Source organism: Lucilia sericata, unplaced genomic scaffold (assembly GCF_015586225.1).
Source record: "Lucilia sericata isolate MDLA Ls3-8-SP2 unplaced genomic scaffold, ASM1558622v1 Contig000583F_arrow, whole genome shotgun sequence".
Classification (NCBI taxonomy): Eukaryota; Metazoa; Arthropoda; class Insecta; order Diptera; family Calliphoridae; genus Lucilia; species Lucilia sericata.
Window position 1 is genome coordinate 168,526 of NW_023994590.1, and position 19,593 is coordinate 188,118.

Below are 19,593 nucleotides of genomic sequence, written 5' to 3' on the forward strand. Positions count from 1 at the left end.
TGCTATAATGGTTACTCGGTAACCGTTTCAAAAACGAAATTTTTCATAAAAAATTATATTTTTAATAAGTTGTTATTTAAAACTATAGGTTTTTATAAAAAAATTCCCAACATTTGAATATAATTTCATATGGGTACTCGAGTAACCATTTCAATATTTGCCATAAATTGCTAAAATTTTAGTATTTTCTGTTAAATTATGTACTCATTAAAGAATTTTTCAAAATTTACAGGAATTTTCCAACTTTTAATGAGTTATGCTATAATGGTTACTCGGTAATCGTTTCCAAAATTTCACTAAAATTCAGTGTTCTATATTGTTTTCGTAAAAGTTATCGATTTTTCATAAAAAATTTCAAACTTTAGAAGTTGTACAAACGAGTACTCGAGTAACCATTTCAATATTTGCCATAAATTCCTAAAATTTTATAATTTTCTTATAAATTGTGTACTCGTTAAAGAATTTTTTAAAATTTCTCAAAATTTTCCATCTTTTAAACAGATTTGCTGCCATGGTTACTCGGTAACCGTTTCAAAAATATCACAAGTTATTTTTATGTATTATTTATAAGAAATTTAAAAGTTTTGCAAATGAGTACTCGTGTAACCATTTCACATTAGCCAACCTATTCCTAAAATTGTTATTGTATTCTGTTTAATTATGAACTCATTAAAGAATTTTTCAAAATTTCCAAGAATTTTTCAATTTTAAAACAATTCTTATATAATGGTTACTCGGTAACCGTTTTAAAAAGTTCACTAAAATTAATTTTTCTGCAAGAAATTTTTAAGTTTTTCAAACAAAAAGATTTTTTATTTTGTTACCATCATAATGGTTACTCGGTAACCGTTAAAAAAGTTTCCCTAAATTCAATTTTCTATACTGTTTCCAAGAAAATAATAGATTTTTCATAGAAATGTTTACTAAATTTAAAAAGTTTTTAAACGAGTACTCGGGTACTCATTTTAGAAAATCTAGCAAAATTTATTTGATATAATTTTCTATCAAGTTATGAATTTTTCAAAAATATTTTAAGAATTTTCAAGCGATTATCCAAATAAAATATAATGGTTACTTGGTAACCGTTTTGCAAATTGTGTTAAAAATCATTTTTCTTCATTATTTTTAGTAAATTAACGTTTATTTCAAAAAATTGTTTACATATTTTAAACATTTTTAGACGAGTACTCCAGTAACCGTTTTAAATATTTCAGTAAGAAGAATTTTAAACAAGTAACCGAGTAATTGTTTTATAAATTTTATAAAAATTAAATTGTTATATAATTTTTATATTATTATATAGATTTTTTTCAAAAATTTATAAGAGTTTTCATTTAGGCACGTATTTTTTTATTAAAACAATTACTCGGTAACCACTTTACATACCTATGACCGTGCCTTAGTTCTGTTACAAATTCATGTGATATTTCTCCTTTTCTATTTGTACATTCAGTAACTCCAGTTTTTTCTCATTCAATTCGGCCTCCCACTTTAAACGCTTCTCATTCAGTTCTCTTTCCCAGACATGACGTTGTGCCGCCCGTATTTCTTCATTTTTAAAGAATTTCAATTTGGCTTTAGCTGATCTTAAGGTGGCCTTTTCATAATTTAATATTTTACGTTTTTTAGCTTTGTTCAATCTTAAGGATTTTTTGGATTTTTTCGTTGGTGGCTTCCAATTTTCATGCGTTAATATTTGTACATCAGGCGTAACGTTTAAAACTTCAGCTTCAATATCTACATCATTCCAGGTTTCTTCTTTCTTTATGTTTTCTCTAGTGATCTCCTCAAAACTATTGTCTACGGGTGCAGCTGCTGCTTCCGCTAATACACCTACCAAACGTTGTATTGTTGTGCTGCGTAATTGGGTACAACTGCAGGATGATGTTTCCATATCTTCGTTGTTTTGTGTGGCCATTAACAATTTGGCCTTCTTTTTCATGTTTTCATACTTTTCCCTTAACATTTTTGCCGTCCTAAAGGTACCTGTATGTGTACAGAAGGCATTTTGTATCTGTTCCCATGTTGCGTGTTTTTCTTTCGATGTTTTGCCATCGATTTTCTTGGACTCCACTATATCTTTATATTGTTCCACTAAAGAGATGAGGATGTCTTCTTCCTGTAGGGAGAAATTTTGGCAACTGTTGGGAAAAAGACCATAAATATAGGGAGACTTTTATATCAATAACAAACTTATATTTACCGCGTACGTTTCTCTTTTTGTTTCATTTTGTTTGTAGGAATTTGAAATAACGGGATTTCAATAACAAATATGTGTTATTTTGTTTTATATTTAACCAGAGATTAAAGCTAATCTCGAGGGAAATAGATAACTTTTATTAGAGAATTTATTTCAAATATTTTCTTTAAATTTGTTGCAAAAATTCTAAAACAATACAATCTTTGGTTAGTGTTAACCAAAGGTTTATTAAACACACCGGGATGCCAGATGTATTTTTTTTAGAAAAAATCGCTTAATTCCTTAAATATGAGAAATTTTAAACCAAATTTAATAAAATATATAAAAAATGTATAATTTTATAGAAAATATAATTGGTTACCAAGTAATCGTTTAAACATAAGTTGAAATTTAAAAAATTTCGGCTACTCGTTTGCAAAATCTTTAAAATTTAAAAAAATACTAAAAGAAAGTTGATCATTTATAGGAAATAATAATGGAAAATGATTTCTAGACAAATTTCTTAAAAGGTAACCGAGTAACCATTACATTACCACCACATTAAGATGGATAGACGCTTGAAAACTTCTCCTTGTTTGAAATTTTTAAAATTTTTAAAATTTCTTTGAAAAAATGTGTAGAAAAGAAAATAATAAAATTTTCAAAGTTCTTATCAAGTAACCATTTTTATTCTGATAAGTAACCGTTAAAAATTGCTTAAAATTTATTTCAAAATTTCATAATACATAAAAGATAATGAAATTAATATAATTTTTAATAAATTGGTTTGAAAATCATTGAAATGTGTGCAGAAATGTGTTTTTTGTAAGATTTATTAAACGGTTACCGAGTAACCATTATTATTTATGCTAAAAAATGAGTTCAAAATTTCAAATTTTAGATAAGTTTGTTCGACAATTACTAGTAATCATTATCACATACATAAGTAACCATTTCAAAATTTTTTAATTTTGAGAATTTCATTAAAAAACATAATTTGGTTGAAAATTTTGATTTAAAATTAATCTTAACATGATTTCTAAAATGGTTACTCAGATACTCATTTGAAAATCTTTTAAATTTTACATAATTCGTTATTAAAATACAAAAATTTATTAAAAACAAGAATGAAAAATGTTTTTTCATAATATTAATAAAACGAATAACGAGTAACCATTTATATTTACTGGGTAACCGTTTGAGAATTACTTAAAATTTATAAAAAAATGTTTTAAATAATTCATAACTTAGTAGAAAATATTAAAGAAAAATCAATTGTATTGAAAAGTATAAAGCGATTTACTCGATTACTTTTTTTTAAAACTCATTATTTATTTTAATATTATTTAAAAAAATCTATAATTTACTTTGAATAATGAAAAATCTAGATTTATACTGAAAATTTTTAAGCGGTTACTGATTAAATGATTATTTTTTAGTCTTCAATTTAATTAGTAATAATATTGTTTGCTGGGTTTGTATATTATTCTGACCTCAGCTGTAGAAATGTATGTTTCTCTTTATATGGTGTATTTGGTTCCGGTTTCTTATTAATATCTGGTTTAATACTAATTTGATTTTAATTTTTTTCTTATGAGTCTTCTATTTATAAAAAAAAAATCTTTATAATTTTTAGAAAATGTGTAGTAAACAGGATTTAGATAAAAACATACTACTTGTATGTACAGATGTATAAACAAATACGTAATTAATAATACCGTTAGTGTTGCCAGACTTGTAAGATTTGTCGCTTAAAGTGGGGGAATTTAAAAGTTAATTATTAGTAAAAAGAACTTAGATTCTATTAGAGATATAGACTCGTATGGTCGAATATATATAGAGATAATTACAAAGTTTAGTTAATTTGCTATTTTTATCAAAACTAATTTTCTTAAATTTTTTAGTTTCGTATTTAACAATTCAATCGAAAGTTAGGAATTTTGAAAATATAGAACTTCAAAGGGGGACCGAGATGGCAACGTAGTAACATAGCAAGTACAAAAACAAATTCAATGATATGAATATTTGTATACAGGAATGTATGCAAGTATAGTGTCAAACAAAAGTTTTTTTTAATTTTTAAAAATATGGAAATGTTAATAATATCTTAAAAAATTCTAATTTTTTAGCTCTTGTAAAATTCCAAATCTATAATTTTGCTAAATATTGTTTTTAATAGATATTGCTGTAACACTTATGTCAGACACTGTATATATATTTAATTTTAACCCTTAAATGGCTATGGGATTTCAATTTTGCTGCATTTAAAAGCAAATGGATAAACTATAAGTATTTCCATTCCCTCCTACAAATATTCCTTTAGTTTAGGAATTTTAAATAAAAATTTTATTAAATTTAAGGATTTTTTATAGAATTTACTTTAAATTTAAACAAAAAACATAATCCCTAAATAGGGCAACACCAACCTTTCTCTACTCGCTCTCTGTGTGTATTTTGTGCAGAGCGAAGCCAGCATTGCACTAATTACGCCGCAGCGAAGCTAGCCGCCTGTGGCAGAGTGCGCGACAGCGTTTGGCAAAAACGAAGGCGTTGTTTTAGCTGGCAACCAGATAAATGTCTCATTCAAGTTGAAATTGTTGAATTGTTAACACATGTTAATAAAAATATAAAAAGAAGAAAAGTTGGATTTGTAATCATTTTTAAAGTATATAAAAAGTCAAAAACAAAAGCAAGATATATATATATATATAATATACCCTAAGTAATAATTGTACTACTATATAAGAAGAAGACCATTACTTTTTATTAGTATTTATACATACATTTTTTAAACAACTAATTTTTTTTTTAATTGATTGAGTTTGCTTTTTGCTATATAGAGGAAAGAATTATGTAATTTTTTCTTTTTTATTAAGCAAAAACAACAACTACGGCCTTTAATAGTAAAATTTTTTAAAAAAGAAAAATTTCAAATAAATAATTTGCTGGAGAAAAAAAGCAAAGAAAAATTTGATTTTTTTTCTTTTAAAAAGAAAATGTATGCATGGTTGGTTGTTTGTTTGTATGTATGTATAGGGCAAATAGCAGCCCAAATACAATTTAAATGGCTTGGCAACACATGAGACAGAAAGAGCTAGCAAATACTACCTTTATTGACTTTGTTGTTTTTTTCCTTTGGTATTTTGTTTTTGTTAAAAGTACAAAGGCAAGACATCATGAACAAGCAAAGAGAAAACTGAAAAAATTCAATTACGCGTTGGGATTTTCTTCAGTTTTTTTTCTAATAAAATAGAAAATTTAATTTTCTATAAATTTGTTATAAGATTTCTTAAAATCTTAAGATTTTTGTAAAGCTAAGGCTTTAAAAACAAAGAAAACCCATTATTTTTGTCTTATAAAAAGAAGAGAGTGTTGTTTGATGTATAGACCAAAAGAGAAGTTAGCAGAGAGAAAGAGACCTGGGGATTATGATTAATTTTGGAAAAAGTGTTTTTTTATAATAATTAATGTATGCAAAACCTGAAAAAAGTGTAATTACGTGTTTTTCTCAAGGTAATTTAATAAGCAAACAAGTTTTTTTTTTCAATATAAAACAAATTTCAATAAAATGGCAATTTTTTTTCTACACACCTAATCCCCCCTTTGCTGTTTAAACCAAAAACAAATACATATTTTCCTACATACATAAATACGTCATTGTTTTTGTATGTATACTTATGAAGCAAAAGTGTAGAGAAGACAAAAAAAAAATCTGGTATTGATTTTCTATTGTTGTTTTTGTTGCTCTGCTAACGTCTCTCAAAAAAAAACTTAACATGCATAATACACCAACAAACAAACCTAAAGAAAACAAATTAATGGCCGCTGTTTTGTTATTTATAAAAAAACAAAGTAATAAGTAAGTTGTAGTTGTTATTAATGCTGTACTATAATGACGTAAACCCCACACTCTCTTCTCGATTGCTGTGAATTTGTCGTAAATGTTTTGCTACTACTATCACTACATCGATTTTAATTAATTTAAAAATTCTTAAAACGCGTTTAATATTTACTCAAAAAATTTGTGTTTATTTAAAAAAATTTAAAACAAAAATTGCAAAATTAACTCCAAAAGAAAAACTAAAACCATACACAGTAAGCAGTGCAGCAGCTAGCGGCAGAGGCTTAGCTGCTGCTTTATCTTGTTTTAATAATAAAAACTAGTTTCTCTTTTTTTAACTAAACTAAATCCATTAAAATTGAAGTGTTTTGAAAAGTGTTTTTTTATATATTTTAATAAGTTTTAAAGTGTTTTTTATATATTTTGTTTAATTTTTTTTATAATATTGTTATATAATTTTTCTTTATTTTTTAAGTTAAACTCTATTGCAGCTTAATTTTTTCTTAATTTTCCTTTCCCCTTCTTTTTCTATCATGTAGCTAAACATGTAAATGTGGTTTGTGGCTTAGCTTAGAACAGCACCACCCTGCCAGAAAAACAATGTTCATGTTCTTTTGTAAACAAAAACAATCATGTGTTTGTGCTTTTTCTTTTACCTTTTTTAGGCGTTTTTTATAGTAAACGTCCAATTGATACACTGTTAAAGTGTAAATATGTTACAGTCAAGGGTAAATAATATAAGGAAAGTTGTTTTCATTAAAAAAATGTTGCAAATAGTTAAATTGGAATGAAACACTTGAATTGAAACGATATTATTGAAAATATGTTAAATTTCGAAATATTAGGTATGTTCAAAGTAGAAAATTCTTCAATTTTTCACAAAAATATTTGAAATTTGTGTTGAAATATAAAAACTGTGTTAATTATTAAAAATTCTTTGTTATAACGTTGACATATTGCAAAATCTTAGTTTTGAAATAGCGCAAAATTAAAAAACATAAAACTAAACCTTAAATTTGAAAATATTGAATTTGTGGAAAAACTAAATATCGTTAGATTTTCAATATTTTGTAATATCGTTAAATTTATATATATTTGTAACACGGCAAAATTTCCAATATTTTGAAATATCGTAAAAATTTCAAGATTTTCGAAATATCGTAAAGTTTTCATGATATTTGGAAATATCGTAAAACTCAAGATTTTCAAAAAATCGTAAAATTTTCATGATTTTCGAGACATCGTTAAATGTTCAAAATTTTGTAATATCGTAAAACATATTGAAAGTTTTAATATGGTAAAATTTTTATTATATTAAAATATCGTTAAACTTTCAATATTTCGAAATATCGTAAAATTTTTAATATTTTGATATATTGTAAAATTTTCAATCGTTTTATTTAGAAATATAGTAAAATTTTGAATAATTTGAAATATCGTAAAATTTTTAATATTTTGTAATATCGTAAAAATATCGTAAAATTTTCATATTTTAAAATATTGTTAAATTTTCAATATTTTGTAATATCGCAAAATATGTAAAATTTGTAAATTGTAATATTGCAAAATTTTCAATATTTTTTAATGTGTAAAATTTTCAATATTTTGAAATATCGTAAAATTTTCAACATTTTGTTATATCTTAAACTTTTCAATCGTTTGATTTAGAAATATAGTAAAATTTTTAATAATTTGAAAATATCGTGAAATTTTGAATATTTTGTAAAATCATGAAATTTTCATTATTTTGAAATATCGTAGAACTTTAAAGATTTTCGAAATATAGTTTTATTTTTAATAAATTTTAAAATTCTTCAATATTTTGAATTATCTTCAACATTTTGAATTATCTTTAAATTTTGAATATTTCGAAAAATAGTAAAAAAAAATTATATTTAATTCAATAAGCGTGTCGTAAAATTTTCAATATTTTTAAATATTTTCAAAATATCGTAAAATTTTAATTAATTTTAATTTGTATAATTCTAAAAATACTTCTTTAAAATATCATTAAATTCTCAATTTTATGAAATATCGCAAAAAATTTAGAACGTTTTTAATTTCAAAATATTAAATTATTGTTTAATTTTCAAATGTTTTTATTTATATATTCAAAATATTTTTTTTTTAATATTATAAATACTTAATATTAAATTTTAAGTATTTCAAAATATTGCAAAATTTTGTATTAATATTCAAAATTAAAAAAATAATTAAAATTTTAAAATTTTTAAAATATTATTTTCCGAAATTTCATAATATGATATTGCAAAATTTTCAAAATTTTAATTTCAAAAATCAATTTTAACTAAAATATCTAAAATCTATATTTTTAATATAATTTCTATTTATTTTGCTAAACAACATCCTTTTAAATAAAATATTAAATATTAAAAAAAAGATTATTTTCAAAAATCAATTTTAACAATTAAATCTCTAAAATCTATATTTTTTAAGATTTAAATTTATTTTGCAAAACAACATCCTTTAAACTATTTTTTAATTTCAAAATATTGTAAATTTTCTATTAAAAAGCATTCAAAATTAAAAAAAATTAAAATTTAAAAATATTATTTTCCAAACTTTCATAATATCGTTATTTTAAAATATTGCAGAATGTTCAAAATTTTCATTTCAAAAATCAATTTTAACAATAAAACCTCTAAAATATATATTTTTCAAAATATTTAAATTTATTTTACAAAACAACACCCTTATGACCGAAGTCGTCTTCTCACGCTTTTTATTTTAGATTAAACACTTTTTTTACTTATTATAAAGATACACTTCTAGTTAACATAGTTTTTACCTAAAAACTCTCAATATAACTAAACATGAAGAAAATTAGTGTATATGGATTTGTTTTTCAAGTTTAGTTTTTTTATTACTTATATTTTCCTTCTTTTAGTTGCTAATAACAATTAATTTAATGTTAATTGCTTTATTTGTAATTTATTTGTGTTAAAATTAACTTTTTTTTATTTTAAATGTGTTCATTTAATTTAACAAAAAAATATTCTTATAATTTGATAATCCTTTTATTTTTAAGTATTTTTTTCAAATTTTAATTAATTTCATTTATTTTTTAAATTTATTATCAAATTAAGCTTAAAAATTCATAGAAATTGGAAAATTCTTAAAAACGCTTAATTGTCTCACAGTTTATTAATGTTAACGCCGTTTATTTTATTCTTTGTCAACTTGGTAGTTTAATGCTGTGTTCTTTGCTCTCAGAATTTGGAGAGAACAAGTCATCGAAAGGGTTGCCATGTCACAACAATTGTTCTATAGGTTTGTTTGTTTACGTTTAGTTGAAAGAAAATTGCATAATGAGGGTGAATTTTTACTTTATTTTTAATATTCTTTTTTTAATGATTTTTATATAAAAACAATATTTAATGAGTAAATAGTTTATATTGTATAAGAAATATTGATTTTTTCTAAAAAGTTTAATGAATTTCACAATATGTTATCGTTAATTTTATGGAAGTCATTTTGATTTCACAATTAGGTGAAATATTTTTAATTCCGTTAGGAATATGGACTGAAGCTATAGTCCAGAATATAGTGTGGTCTATTAAGTTGACAATAGTCTGGATTAAAGACTAGACTATAGTTTGAACTATAGAATAGACTATAGTGTGGGTTGTAGATAATGCAATAGTGTGGACTATAGTCTGGACTATAGACTAGACTATAGTCTGGACTATCAACTAGACTATAGCCTGGATTATATACTAGACTATAGTCTGGACTATAGACTAGACTATAGTCTGGACTATAGCCTGGACTATAGACTAGACTATAGTCTGGACTAAAGACTAGATTATAGTGTGGACTATAGACTAGACTATAGTGTCGACTATAGACTAGACTATAGTGTGGACTATAGACTAGACTATAGTGTCGACTATAGACTAGACTATAGTGTGGACTATAGACTAGACTATAGTGTGGACTATGTATGTAAGTGTTGGCATTTGTTTAACAATAATTTATTTGAGTCATTTTGTTAGTAATTTCCGTTGTTTTCTTTGTTATCAGTTACTACCCCAAAACCTAAAGAATGGAACTTATTTTTTTATAAACCACAGATAAAATATTGTTGTTTTTGTGCGATAAAACTATGCATTTATAAGTATTAAGTGTTTGTTTAAAATATTAACATTTTATTGTTTCAGAAAATATTTAACTATTTAAATTGTTAAAATCTAACCTCAATTTTTTATAATAAACATATTTAAATAAATTTCTTTATTGCAGCAATGAATGTTTGATATTATGAATACCTTTTTTAAAAAAATTTCACAGGATTTATTTGGTTATAATAATAATACCTTTAAAAATATATATAACAACCTTTAACAGTATAGAACAGTTTGAGATTCCACAAAACCTGTCCAGAATACTTTGAAACTGTTTTAAAAAAAGAAGTTGAAGTTTAAAAGACTTCAATCAACAACAAACTATTCAGTTTTTTAGAGAATACTCTTTAGAATTCCGGACATTCCCCCGATAAAAACTCTTTAACTCAAACATTTTATTGTAAAGTTTTTATTATACTTTAAATTTAAAAAAACACTTTACTTTTCATTTTGTTTTTAAGTTTTCCTTGAAAAATATGTTTTTCTAAACTCAATCAATCAAATTAAAAAAAAATGTTTAAAATTTGTTTAAAAATGCTTAAAATTTAATTAAAATAAAAAAAACCCCATTTGTTTATAAAAATTTACCTTATTTATCTTAATTTGCAGGGTTCCTTTTATATGATACATTAAGAATGCCCTTAATTTTCTAAAGAACAAAATAAACAATAAAATTAAAGAAAATAGAACAAAAAAAACCAATAAAACATGTCACAGACCCAAACAGAAGAGCCTAATAAGGCCACATTATCAGAAGTTATACCCGTCGATGATGAGGACTTAGAAGATGGTGAAATCGATGATAGTGATGAAGAGGCGGCAAAATATGATGAAGATGTTGTTATAGTGTCGAGTACGAAAGCTAATAATGATGATAAGAAAACTAAAAACGCAAACGCTAGCAATAATACACAACCTAACCATATAGAAACGACATCAGTGGTTACCGTCATAGATTCCTCTAGTGATACAGCACCCACACCACCACCTACAAATGCAAATCTTATCAAATCTAAAAAACCTACTCCATTAGAAGATGATCATGCGAGTAGTATTGAAAATGCCATAGCAATGGCCTTAAAGAAAAAAGGTATAGAACCGACAATACCAAAAGTATTGGAGAGTAAATTACAGCATGGCGAAGAAAAAGATGAAGTGCCTGCACCGGGCCAAGGTCAGAGTAAGAGTAGTCGTCGGCGTAAGCGTAAAAAGGAGAAGGAAAAGGAGCGTAAGGAGAAGGTAATTAAGAAATTTCGGGTTTTTTACGATTGAAAATTATTTAAAACTATTATTAAACTTTAATTTAACTGTCTAGACTATAGTCGAGTCAATAATCTAGTCTATAGACTGGTGTAGTAGTGTAGTCTGATATATGTATAATCTTTAGTCTAGTCTTAAATCTAGACTATAGTCTAGTATATATTCTAGTCTGTAATGTAGTCTATAGTGTAGTGTTTAGTCTAGTCTGTAGTCTAGTCTATAGTGTTGTGTTTAGTCTAGTCCAAAGTTTAATCTTTAGTCTAGGATATAGTCTAGATATTCTGGTCTATAGTCTAGTCTATTCTATAGTATAGTATAGTCTAGTCTATACTCTAATTGTCTATAGTCTAGTCTATTCTATAGTCTATAGTGTAGTCTATAGTCTAATCTATAGACTATGAACTAGACTATAGACTAGTATATGGACTAGACTATAGACTAGACTATACCATAGACTAGTCTATAGACTAGAATATTGACTAGAATTTAGACTAGACTAGAATCTATAGTCTAGACTATAGTTTCGTCTATTGTCTAGTCTATAGTCTGGTCTATAGTCTAGTCTATAGTCTAGTCTATAGTCTAGTCTATAGTCTAGTCTATAGTCTAGTCTATAGTCTAGTCTATAGTCTAGTCTATAGTCTAGTCTATAGTCTAGTCTATAGTCTAGTCTATAGTCTAGTCTATAGTCTAGTCTATAGTCTAGTCTATAGTCTAGTCTATAGTCTAGTCTTCAGTCTAGTCTATAGTATAGTCTATAGTCTAGTCTATAGTCTAGTCTATAGTCTAGTCTATAGTCTAGTCTATAGTCTAGTCTATAGTCTAGTCTATAGTCTAGTCTATAGTCTAGTCTATAGTCTAGTCTATAGTCTAGTCTATAGTCTAGTCTATAGTCTAGTCTAGTCTATAGTCTAGTTAATAGTTTAGTCTATAGTCTAGTCAATACTTTAGTCTATAGTCAAGTCTATAGTCTAGTCTATAGTCAAGTCTATAGTCTAGTCTATAGTCAAGTCTATAGTCTAGTCTATAGTCAAGTCTATAGTCTAGTCTATAGTCTTGTCTATAGTCTAGTCTATAGTCTAGTCTATAGTCTAGTCTATAGTCTAGTCTATAGTCTAGTCTATAGTCTAGTCTATAGTCTAGTCTGTAGTCTAGTCTATAGTCTAGTCAATAGTTTAGTCTATAGTATAGCCAATATTGTAGTCTATAGTCTAGTCTATAGTCAAGTCTATAGTCTAGTCTATAGTCAAGTCTATAGTCTAGTCTATAGTCAAGTCTATAGTCTAGTCTATAGTCAAGTCTATAGTCTAGTCTATAGTCAAGTCTATAGTCTAGTCTATAGTCTAGTCTATAGTCTAGTCTATAGTCTTGTCTATAGTCTAGTCTATAGTCTAGTCTATAGTCTAGTCTATAGTCTAGTCTATAGTCTAGTCTATAGTCTAGTCTGTAGTCTAGTCTATAGTCTAGTCTAGTCTAGTCTATAGTCTAGTCTACAGTCTAGTCTACAGTCTAGTCCATAGTCTAGTCTAGTCTATAGTCTAGTCTATAGTCTAGTCTATAGACTAGTCTATAGTCTAGTCTATAGTCTAGTCTATAGTCTAGTCAATAGTCTAGTCCATAGTCTAGTCTATAGTCTAGTCTATAGTCTAGTCTATAGTCTAGTCTATAGTCTAGTCTATAGTCTAGTCTATAGTCTAGTCTAAAGTCTAGTCTATAGTCTAGTCTATAGTCTAGTCTATAGTCTAGTCTATAGTCTAGTCTATAGTCTAGTCTATAGTCTAGTCTATAGTCTAGTCTATAGTCTAGTCTATAGTCTAGTCTATAGTCTAGTCTATTGTCTAGTCTATAGTCTAGTCCATAGTCTAGTCTATTGTCTAGTCTATAGTATAGTCTATAGTCTAGTCTATAGTCTATAGTCTAGTCTATAGTCTAGTCTATAGTCTAGTCTATAGTCTAGACTATAGTCCAGTCTGTAGTCTAGTCTATAGTCTAGTCTATAGTCTAGTCTACAGTCTAGTCTATAGTCTAGTTTATAGTCTAGTCTATAGTATAGTCTATAGTCTAGTTTATAGTCTAGTCTATAGTATAGTCTAGTCTATAGTCTAGTTTATAGTCTAGTCTATAGTGCAGACTAGACTAGTCTATTGTCTGCAATCCATTCTAGTCTAGTTTTAAAGTATTAGTTTAAAAAATCTTTTCTTCAAACTATTATTTTTTGATCTTTTTTTTAGAAAAAACGTTATGACTCCACGGATCCCTTAGGTCCACCACCTCTCGAGGATGAAGTCGATATGGATGAATATGAAATGATGAATGTACGAGGCGGTAGTCCTCCTCCCGTGGCAGCCCTACCACCAACTAATACACAATCCAATATGCACATGTATAAAGATCAATATGATTCGGAAGATGATACGGGTGGCTCCTCCTATGACAGCTATGACAGTGAGGGCGATGACAGCAATAGTGAAAGACGTAGACGTAAACGTAAAAAAGAATCACGTAAACGTAAGGAGAAACGCCAACGGGAAGATGATAAAAGACACGATAAACGCAGTCGTCGCGATTCGATGGATCATCGTAATGAACCCAGAAAATTGGAATTGTGTAAATTTTATCTTATGGAATGTTGCGCCAAAAAGGACAAATGCTCGTATATGCATGCCGACTTTCCTTGTAAATACTATTACCTGGGCATGGAGTGTGTACAGAAGGAGGAATGTAAATTCTCACACGGCAAACCATTATCGGAAGAGTTAAGGAATATACTGCTAAAACATTTAGAAACAGCACCCAAAGAGATTTTAGGCAATTTCAAACGTTTGTCCAGAGAAAATTCTCTAGCCATGGTGACCAAACGTCATGAGGAATTGTGTCGTACTTTTAATGTGCAAAATGTTTGGGCTCCTTGTACGGCCAGCTCATTGCCCATACACAGCAATCGTCGTAATAATAATAATATGAATAATAAAAACAACAACAATAATAACAATAATGAACAGCAACATCATAATAAACAACAACAACAACAAAATACCAATAACAGTGGTATACCCTCGTTACTGGATTTGGTAGTAAATCCACCACCCAATATGGATACGGCGAATAATAAGACAGCAGGCGGCGGCGAACAAAACAAACGCAAGTCCAGATGGACAGATAATATGAATACTCCGGCATTGAATAATATCAACAATCAAATGTCTATACAACCACCTTCCAAGACAGCACCTGCCTATTTGGATCTGAAAAATCTTCATGGTATTTTGAGTGCCGAACATATAGATAAACTGCAGCAATTGGGTGTAGTCAATTTGGAACAGGTTAATCAATTAACATTCGGGCAACTAAATCAAATTGGCTTGACTATAGCCGAGATAACAGAGATTCAATTGAATGCCATTAATATGGCCAAATTAGGGGTAACAACAACGGGTGGCATGGCGCCAGGTAATGCGGCAACTGTTAGTAGTGCAAGTCAGCAGAGTCCTATGAAAACAACAACGAAACCAGTTGATAGTTTTGCTAACCTTAATAAGGAGTCAAGGTAAGTTGTTATAATTTTAAACTTCTGATCTTCATTTACTAGTTTTTCCCTACGCTTTAACAGTTCCTCTAGTAATGGTGATGTAGACATGCGTTTCTTACCCTCTGTACCATCAACGACAGTTGCTACAACAACCTCAGCATCTACGACAGCTGCGGGTCCCGATAAGGATGTCTTAACGTCTTCCAATTCGAATAGCAGCAGTGGTGTTGTTATGGTGGACTATTCACAATATCTGAAAGACTCAAATATCTCCTTCGATAGAGGAGATATGTGTAAGTAGAAGAATATTTAATGATTTTTTAAAAATAAGTTTTAAAAATAAATATTTTTCCTTTTAGATGATGACGAAAAAGATGAAGAACAATTGGTTATAGATGATGATAATACCGATAATGAGGAGCATCATAAATCCACGGAATCGTTAGTGCAAGAGCCAGAGCAAAAGGTAAAATTAATATTTTTTTTTTCAAATTTCTGCCTAAAATATGGCAACACTCAAAAAATTTTCACATCAAATTAATATACTTTCACGTAGGTATTGTTTAAATGTGTCAAATTTTGCTAAACTTTAATTTTCCAAGTTTAACTAAACTCAGTTAAACAAAGTTTAAGTTCCCAAAATCTAAAATTATCATTTAGCACGTTACCAAAAGCCGTAAATATGCAAAATTTCTGCTTTAAAGTTTCATATTAACCCATTTTACCATATAACTAGCAAAAATATGGCAACTCCCAAAAAAAATTTTACATAAAATTATTAAATTTTAAACTAGTTTCTGTTTAAATGAGTTTAATGTAGTTAAACTTTAATTTTCCAAGTTTAACTAAACTCCGTTAAATGGAGTTTAAAACTTAAAAATGAAAATTTTCAATTTAAAATGTTGCCAAATGAAAGAAATCAAAAAGTTTTCGGGTAAAAAGTAAATTTTGAAAAATGTTAACAAAATTTCTGCTAAAAATATGGCAACATCAAAATTTTTTCATTTAGAACGAAAAGACTTTCAACTAGGTTTTGTTTGGTAAAGTTAAATTTAGTTAAACTTTAATTTTCTAGGTTTAGCTAAACCTTGGTTAAACAGAGATTAGAAAAACTGAAAAAATGTTCACATGACATTAATAGTTTTTGGTTTTAGTTTCGTTTTAAAGTGTTAAATTAAGTTAAACTCTTGTTTTCCAAGTTTAACTAAACCCGGTTTAAGCAAGTTTAAGGCCTCAAAATTAGATTATCGGTTTTTAAATGTTTTGTTTAACAACAATTAAGCATTTTTTAGTTTTTATTGAATATCTTCTAATTTATAATTTTTTTTTTAAATTTCTTTGCAGAAAGTAACCAGCGATTCCTCTTATGACAATGGTTTTGCTGCCCAACTGCCCGCTATGACAGGATTAACACAAACCTTCCGCAATCCTTTTAAAACAGATACCAACCTCTATGGTGCTGAGAAATCCGACTCTAGCGATAGCAAACGTGCTAATGAGAAGCTTTTAGGCGGTCCTCGTGATAAGAGTCCTGAGGCCGAGAGAGATCAAGAAGTGATGGGAGGTTTCTATAGCTCTTCAGCAAGAAGAAGATATTCACGAGAAAGTCGTTCTCGTTCAAGAACACCCACACGCTCACAATCCAATACTCCCGAGGCATCACAATCACCACAGCCTTTAACCTTATTGGGCGCCGAAGAGAGTCAGGCCAAGGATGTGGTTTACGAACGCAGCACTATGTATGATTTTAGCTCACGTTTTGCAGAGGAAGACGAGCAGAGAGCCTTAAAGACTAAAATGGATAAAGATATGAGATTTTTACCGACAGGCTTGGGCGCCGATGCCACAGCTAGTGATATAGATTTGCGTTTACCCTTCCAGCCCATGACCAATTATACACCAGCCACGGAAATAGATGGTTCCATAACCTCACACTTACCCATTACGTATAAAGTGTATGAAGTGGATGTGCCGCGTCCGGTATATGTGGAACTGAGGCAGCATTTTAAATCGGATCATACCACCGATCCCAGGTTGCGCAGAATTTTGGGTTTGCCAGAGTTGTCACAATCGAAAACTTCAGCGGCTTTAAGTAGAAAAGTGCGCAAGACCAGCCATAGTAGTAGTATAGCCTCACCCTCGGAGTCGGAAGAAGCGTCACCCAAATACTATACACCTCCTACTAATAGGGAAGCAGAAGAAAAACCTAAAAGCCGGGCGGATCCACGGGGAGATCCTAGAGCGGCAGCAGCGGAATCTAGAACAGATCCTAGAAGTGAAGCAAGAACAGAAACACGCTCAGATCCCCGCTCCGATCCCAGACGTCAAGATCCGCGCAGTGCCGCCGCCGCCAATTCCTCAAATTCCAACTCTGTTCCTAGCGGTACCGCCAATGCTGCTGGTGGACAAAAACAAAATGTGGAAATACGCAATCTTTTGCAAAAATCCGAATGGTATAAGAATCTTAATTCGAAATTCAAAATAATGGTTAATCAACAGTTGGCCTTGGTTTCCACCGAACTGAAAAAGTTTCATCAGGATCCCTCGCCCAATAAAATCTTTGACATTTCGTTTATAGTCAATAATCAGACTTTGCAACAGATCTTAACCAATTTGGGCATTTATATCGATGACAATGGTGAGGTGGCTCATATAGACAACGATAATGAAGAGTTAATGGACTCTGGGCCAGATATGATGGGTGCGGGTAATCTGAAGACGAATATTAATTTACCCAATATGTCGCAGCCTCCTCCCAATGTGGGTCCTGGTGGCGGTCCTGGTGGTATGCAGCAAAATAATCCTGCCTTGGATTTCTTAAGGGCACCACCACCCATGGTAGTGGCCCAGGGACCACCGCCCATTGCCTTGGGACCCATGTTCCAAAGACCTCCCATGCAGGTGCAAGGTTTTGCCCGTCCCTCCCTGTTGGGTATGGCTCCAGCTGGCCAGGGTAATCCCCTCAATCCCTTTGCCAATCCTTTGAATATAAATCCCAATTTCTTGGCAAATCCTAATCTTTTAGGGGGACCCTTTGGTCCAAATTTCGGTCCTAACATGGGCATGGGACCCAATATGCAGCAACAACAGCAACAGCGTAATTTCAATAACAATCAACGTAATAATCAGCGCAATAATAGAAGAAAAATTTAGCATACGGACTATAATGCTAACAATAAACCTGAACCCGATCCTCCACCTCCTTCTATTACCTTACAACCTCCACCTCCTCCACCTTCGCCCTCTACTTCAACTACTCCTTTAGAAGCTTCTTCGAAGGCTTCTAAATAGTTAAAAAAAATGTGTATAAATTTTAATCTAATCTAACTCTAAAATAATCTTTGCCTATAAGACTTGTTTTCTCTTTTAGAAATTATATACTAATAGTTTTAAATTATTACATTTTTTAACTTTTAATCTTTTTTTTTTCTTCTTCTGTTAGTTTTTAATTAAAAGTTTTGCATTCATTACAAACCAACAATAACAAAAAAAGACTCTTGTAAATTACATCATTTATTGTTGTTTTTTTTTCTCTTCATTTATAATATAAGGCATAGTATCACCAAATATGTGAGTGGAAATTAAATAGTTTTAATAATAAAATACTTTAAATTATCTTTAAATATTTTAAGGGTAATTTTCAATACAAGTTAATGAAAATAATAAAAAATTAATACAAAAAAAATATAACGTGGTATTTTTCTTCCTTTTAAACTAAAATTTGTATATTTTTAGCAAAATTTCCGCCCAAAATATGGCAACACCAAAAAAATTTTTACACCAAAATATTAACCATTTGATTATAAACTATTTAAAAGCTTTACATTTAGTTAAACTTTAATTTTCCAAGTTTAACTAAACTTGGTTAAACCAAGTTTAAGACTTGAAAAGTGAATTTTTAGAAGCTAGCTAGAACTAAAAGGCCTAAAATGTCATAATTTTTTATTCGGCATCATTTTTTAAAAAAATATTTAAGTATTTTACCGAAAATATGGCAACGCCGCCCAAAACCTTTACATAAAATTAATTGTTTTTTAATTATATGCTATTTAAAAGCTTTAATTTTAGCTAAACTCTCATTATCCAAGTTTATTTAATCTTGGTTAAACCAAGTTTAAGACTTGAATAGTGAATTTTTAGAAGCTAGCTAGAACTAAAAGTCCTAAAATGTCATAATTTTTTATTTTGTTTTATTTTTTTAAAAAAATCTTAAAATTGTGCCGAAAATATGGCAACACCGCCAAAAACTTTTACATAATATTAATAGTATGCTAATTATATACTATTTAAAAGCTTTAAATTTAGTTAAACTCTCATTTTCCAAGTTTAACTAATCTTGTTTAATCCAAGTTTAAGTTGTAAAAATCAAATTGTTAAGTTTTAAAATAAAGCAAAAACCTTAACTAAACTCACTTTTTCGAAGTTTAAGTCACATAAATCGTGTTTTCAGTTTTTAAACTTTCCTTAATTCTTAAATCCTGTTTAATTTTTGTTTTATTTTGGCGTATTACTTGTTTTTAACAAAAATTCCTCGGAAAGTATGGCAACACTAAAAAAATGTATACTGAAAATTAATTGTTTATTTTCAATATTTTGTTATAGTGTACCAAATTTAGTTAAACTTCCAGTTTCCAAGTTT

The 19,593-nt window shown here is 28.5% G+C and overlaps 2 protein-coding genes across 7 annotated transcripts; one reads left to right on the forward strand and one right to left on the reverse strand.

The window, feature by feature from the left end:
- Positions 1–1,119: 1,119 nt before the first annotated feature.
- On the reverse strand, positions 1,120–2,466 carry LOC119606420 (myb/SANT-like DNA-binding domain-containing protein 3). The gene is made up of 2 exons (XM_037959933.1): positions 2,204–2,466; positions 1,120–2,141 (listed from the first exon to the last, which is right to left on the reverse strand). The coding sequence occupies exons 1-2, from the start codon at positions 2,227–2,229 to the stop codon at positions 1,409–1,411; spliced, it is 759 nt and encodes a 252-aa protein (XP_037815861.1). The 5' UTR covers positions 2,230–2,466; the 3' UTR covers positions 1,120–1,408.
- Positions 2,467–4,764: 2,298 nt separating this feature from the next.
- LOC119606413 (protein suppressor of sable) lies at positions 4,765–18,629 on the forward strand. 6 transcript variants are annotated; one of them, XM_037959920.1, is made up of 6 exons: positions 4,765–4,901; positions 10,775–11,404; positions 13,657–14,972; positions 15,036–15,247; positions 15,314–15,420; positions 16,299–18,629. In XM_037959920.1, the coding sequence occupies exons 2-6, from the start codon at positions 10,874–10,876 to the stop codon at positions 18,105–18,107; spliced, it is 3,975 nt and encodes a 1,324-aa protein (XP_037815848.1). In that variant the 5' UTR covers positions 4,765–4,901; positions 10,775–10,873; the 3' UTR covers positions 18,108–18,629. The 6 variants fall into 6 exon arrangements, with proteins under 6 accessions (XP_037815848.1, XP_037815852.1, XP_037815850.1 ...); XM_037959924.1 differs by having other exon boundaries at positions 4,787–4,844; XM_037959922.1 differs by lacking the exon at positions 4,765–4,901 and adding an exon at positions 5,555–5,692.
- The last annotated feature ends 964 nt before the right edge of the window (positions 18,630–19,593 follow it).

What these genes read in the sequence shown, in the direction of transcription:
- LOC119606413 (XM_037959920.1), top strand. Translation starts at nt 10,874, where the DNA reads ATGTCACAGACCCAAACAGAAGAGCCTAATAAGGCCACATTATCAGAA. An exon ending in AAAAGGAGCGTAAGGAGAAG is followed by an intron (nt 11,405 to 13,656) that starts GTAATTAAGAAA and finishes TCTTTTTTTTAG; the next exon opens with AAAAAACGTTATGACTCCAC. An exon ending in TGCAAGAGCCAGAGCAAAAG is followed by an intron (nt 15,421 to 16,298) that starts GTAAAATTAATA and finishes ATTTCTTTGCAG; the next exon opens with AAAGTAACCAGCGATTCCTC.
- LOC119606420 (XM_037959933.1), bottom strand. Translation starts at nt 2,229, where the DNA reads ATGAAACAAAAAGAGAAACGTACGCG. An exon ending in CAAAAAGAGAAACGTACGCG is followed by an intron (nt 2,142 to 2,203) that starts GTAAATATAAGT and finishes TTTTCCCAACAG; the next exon opens with TTGCCAAAATTTCTCCCTAC.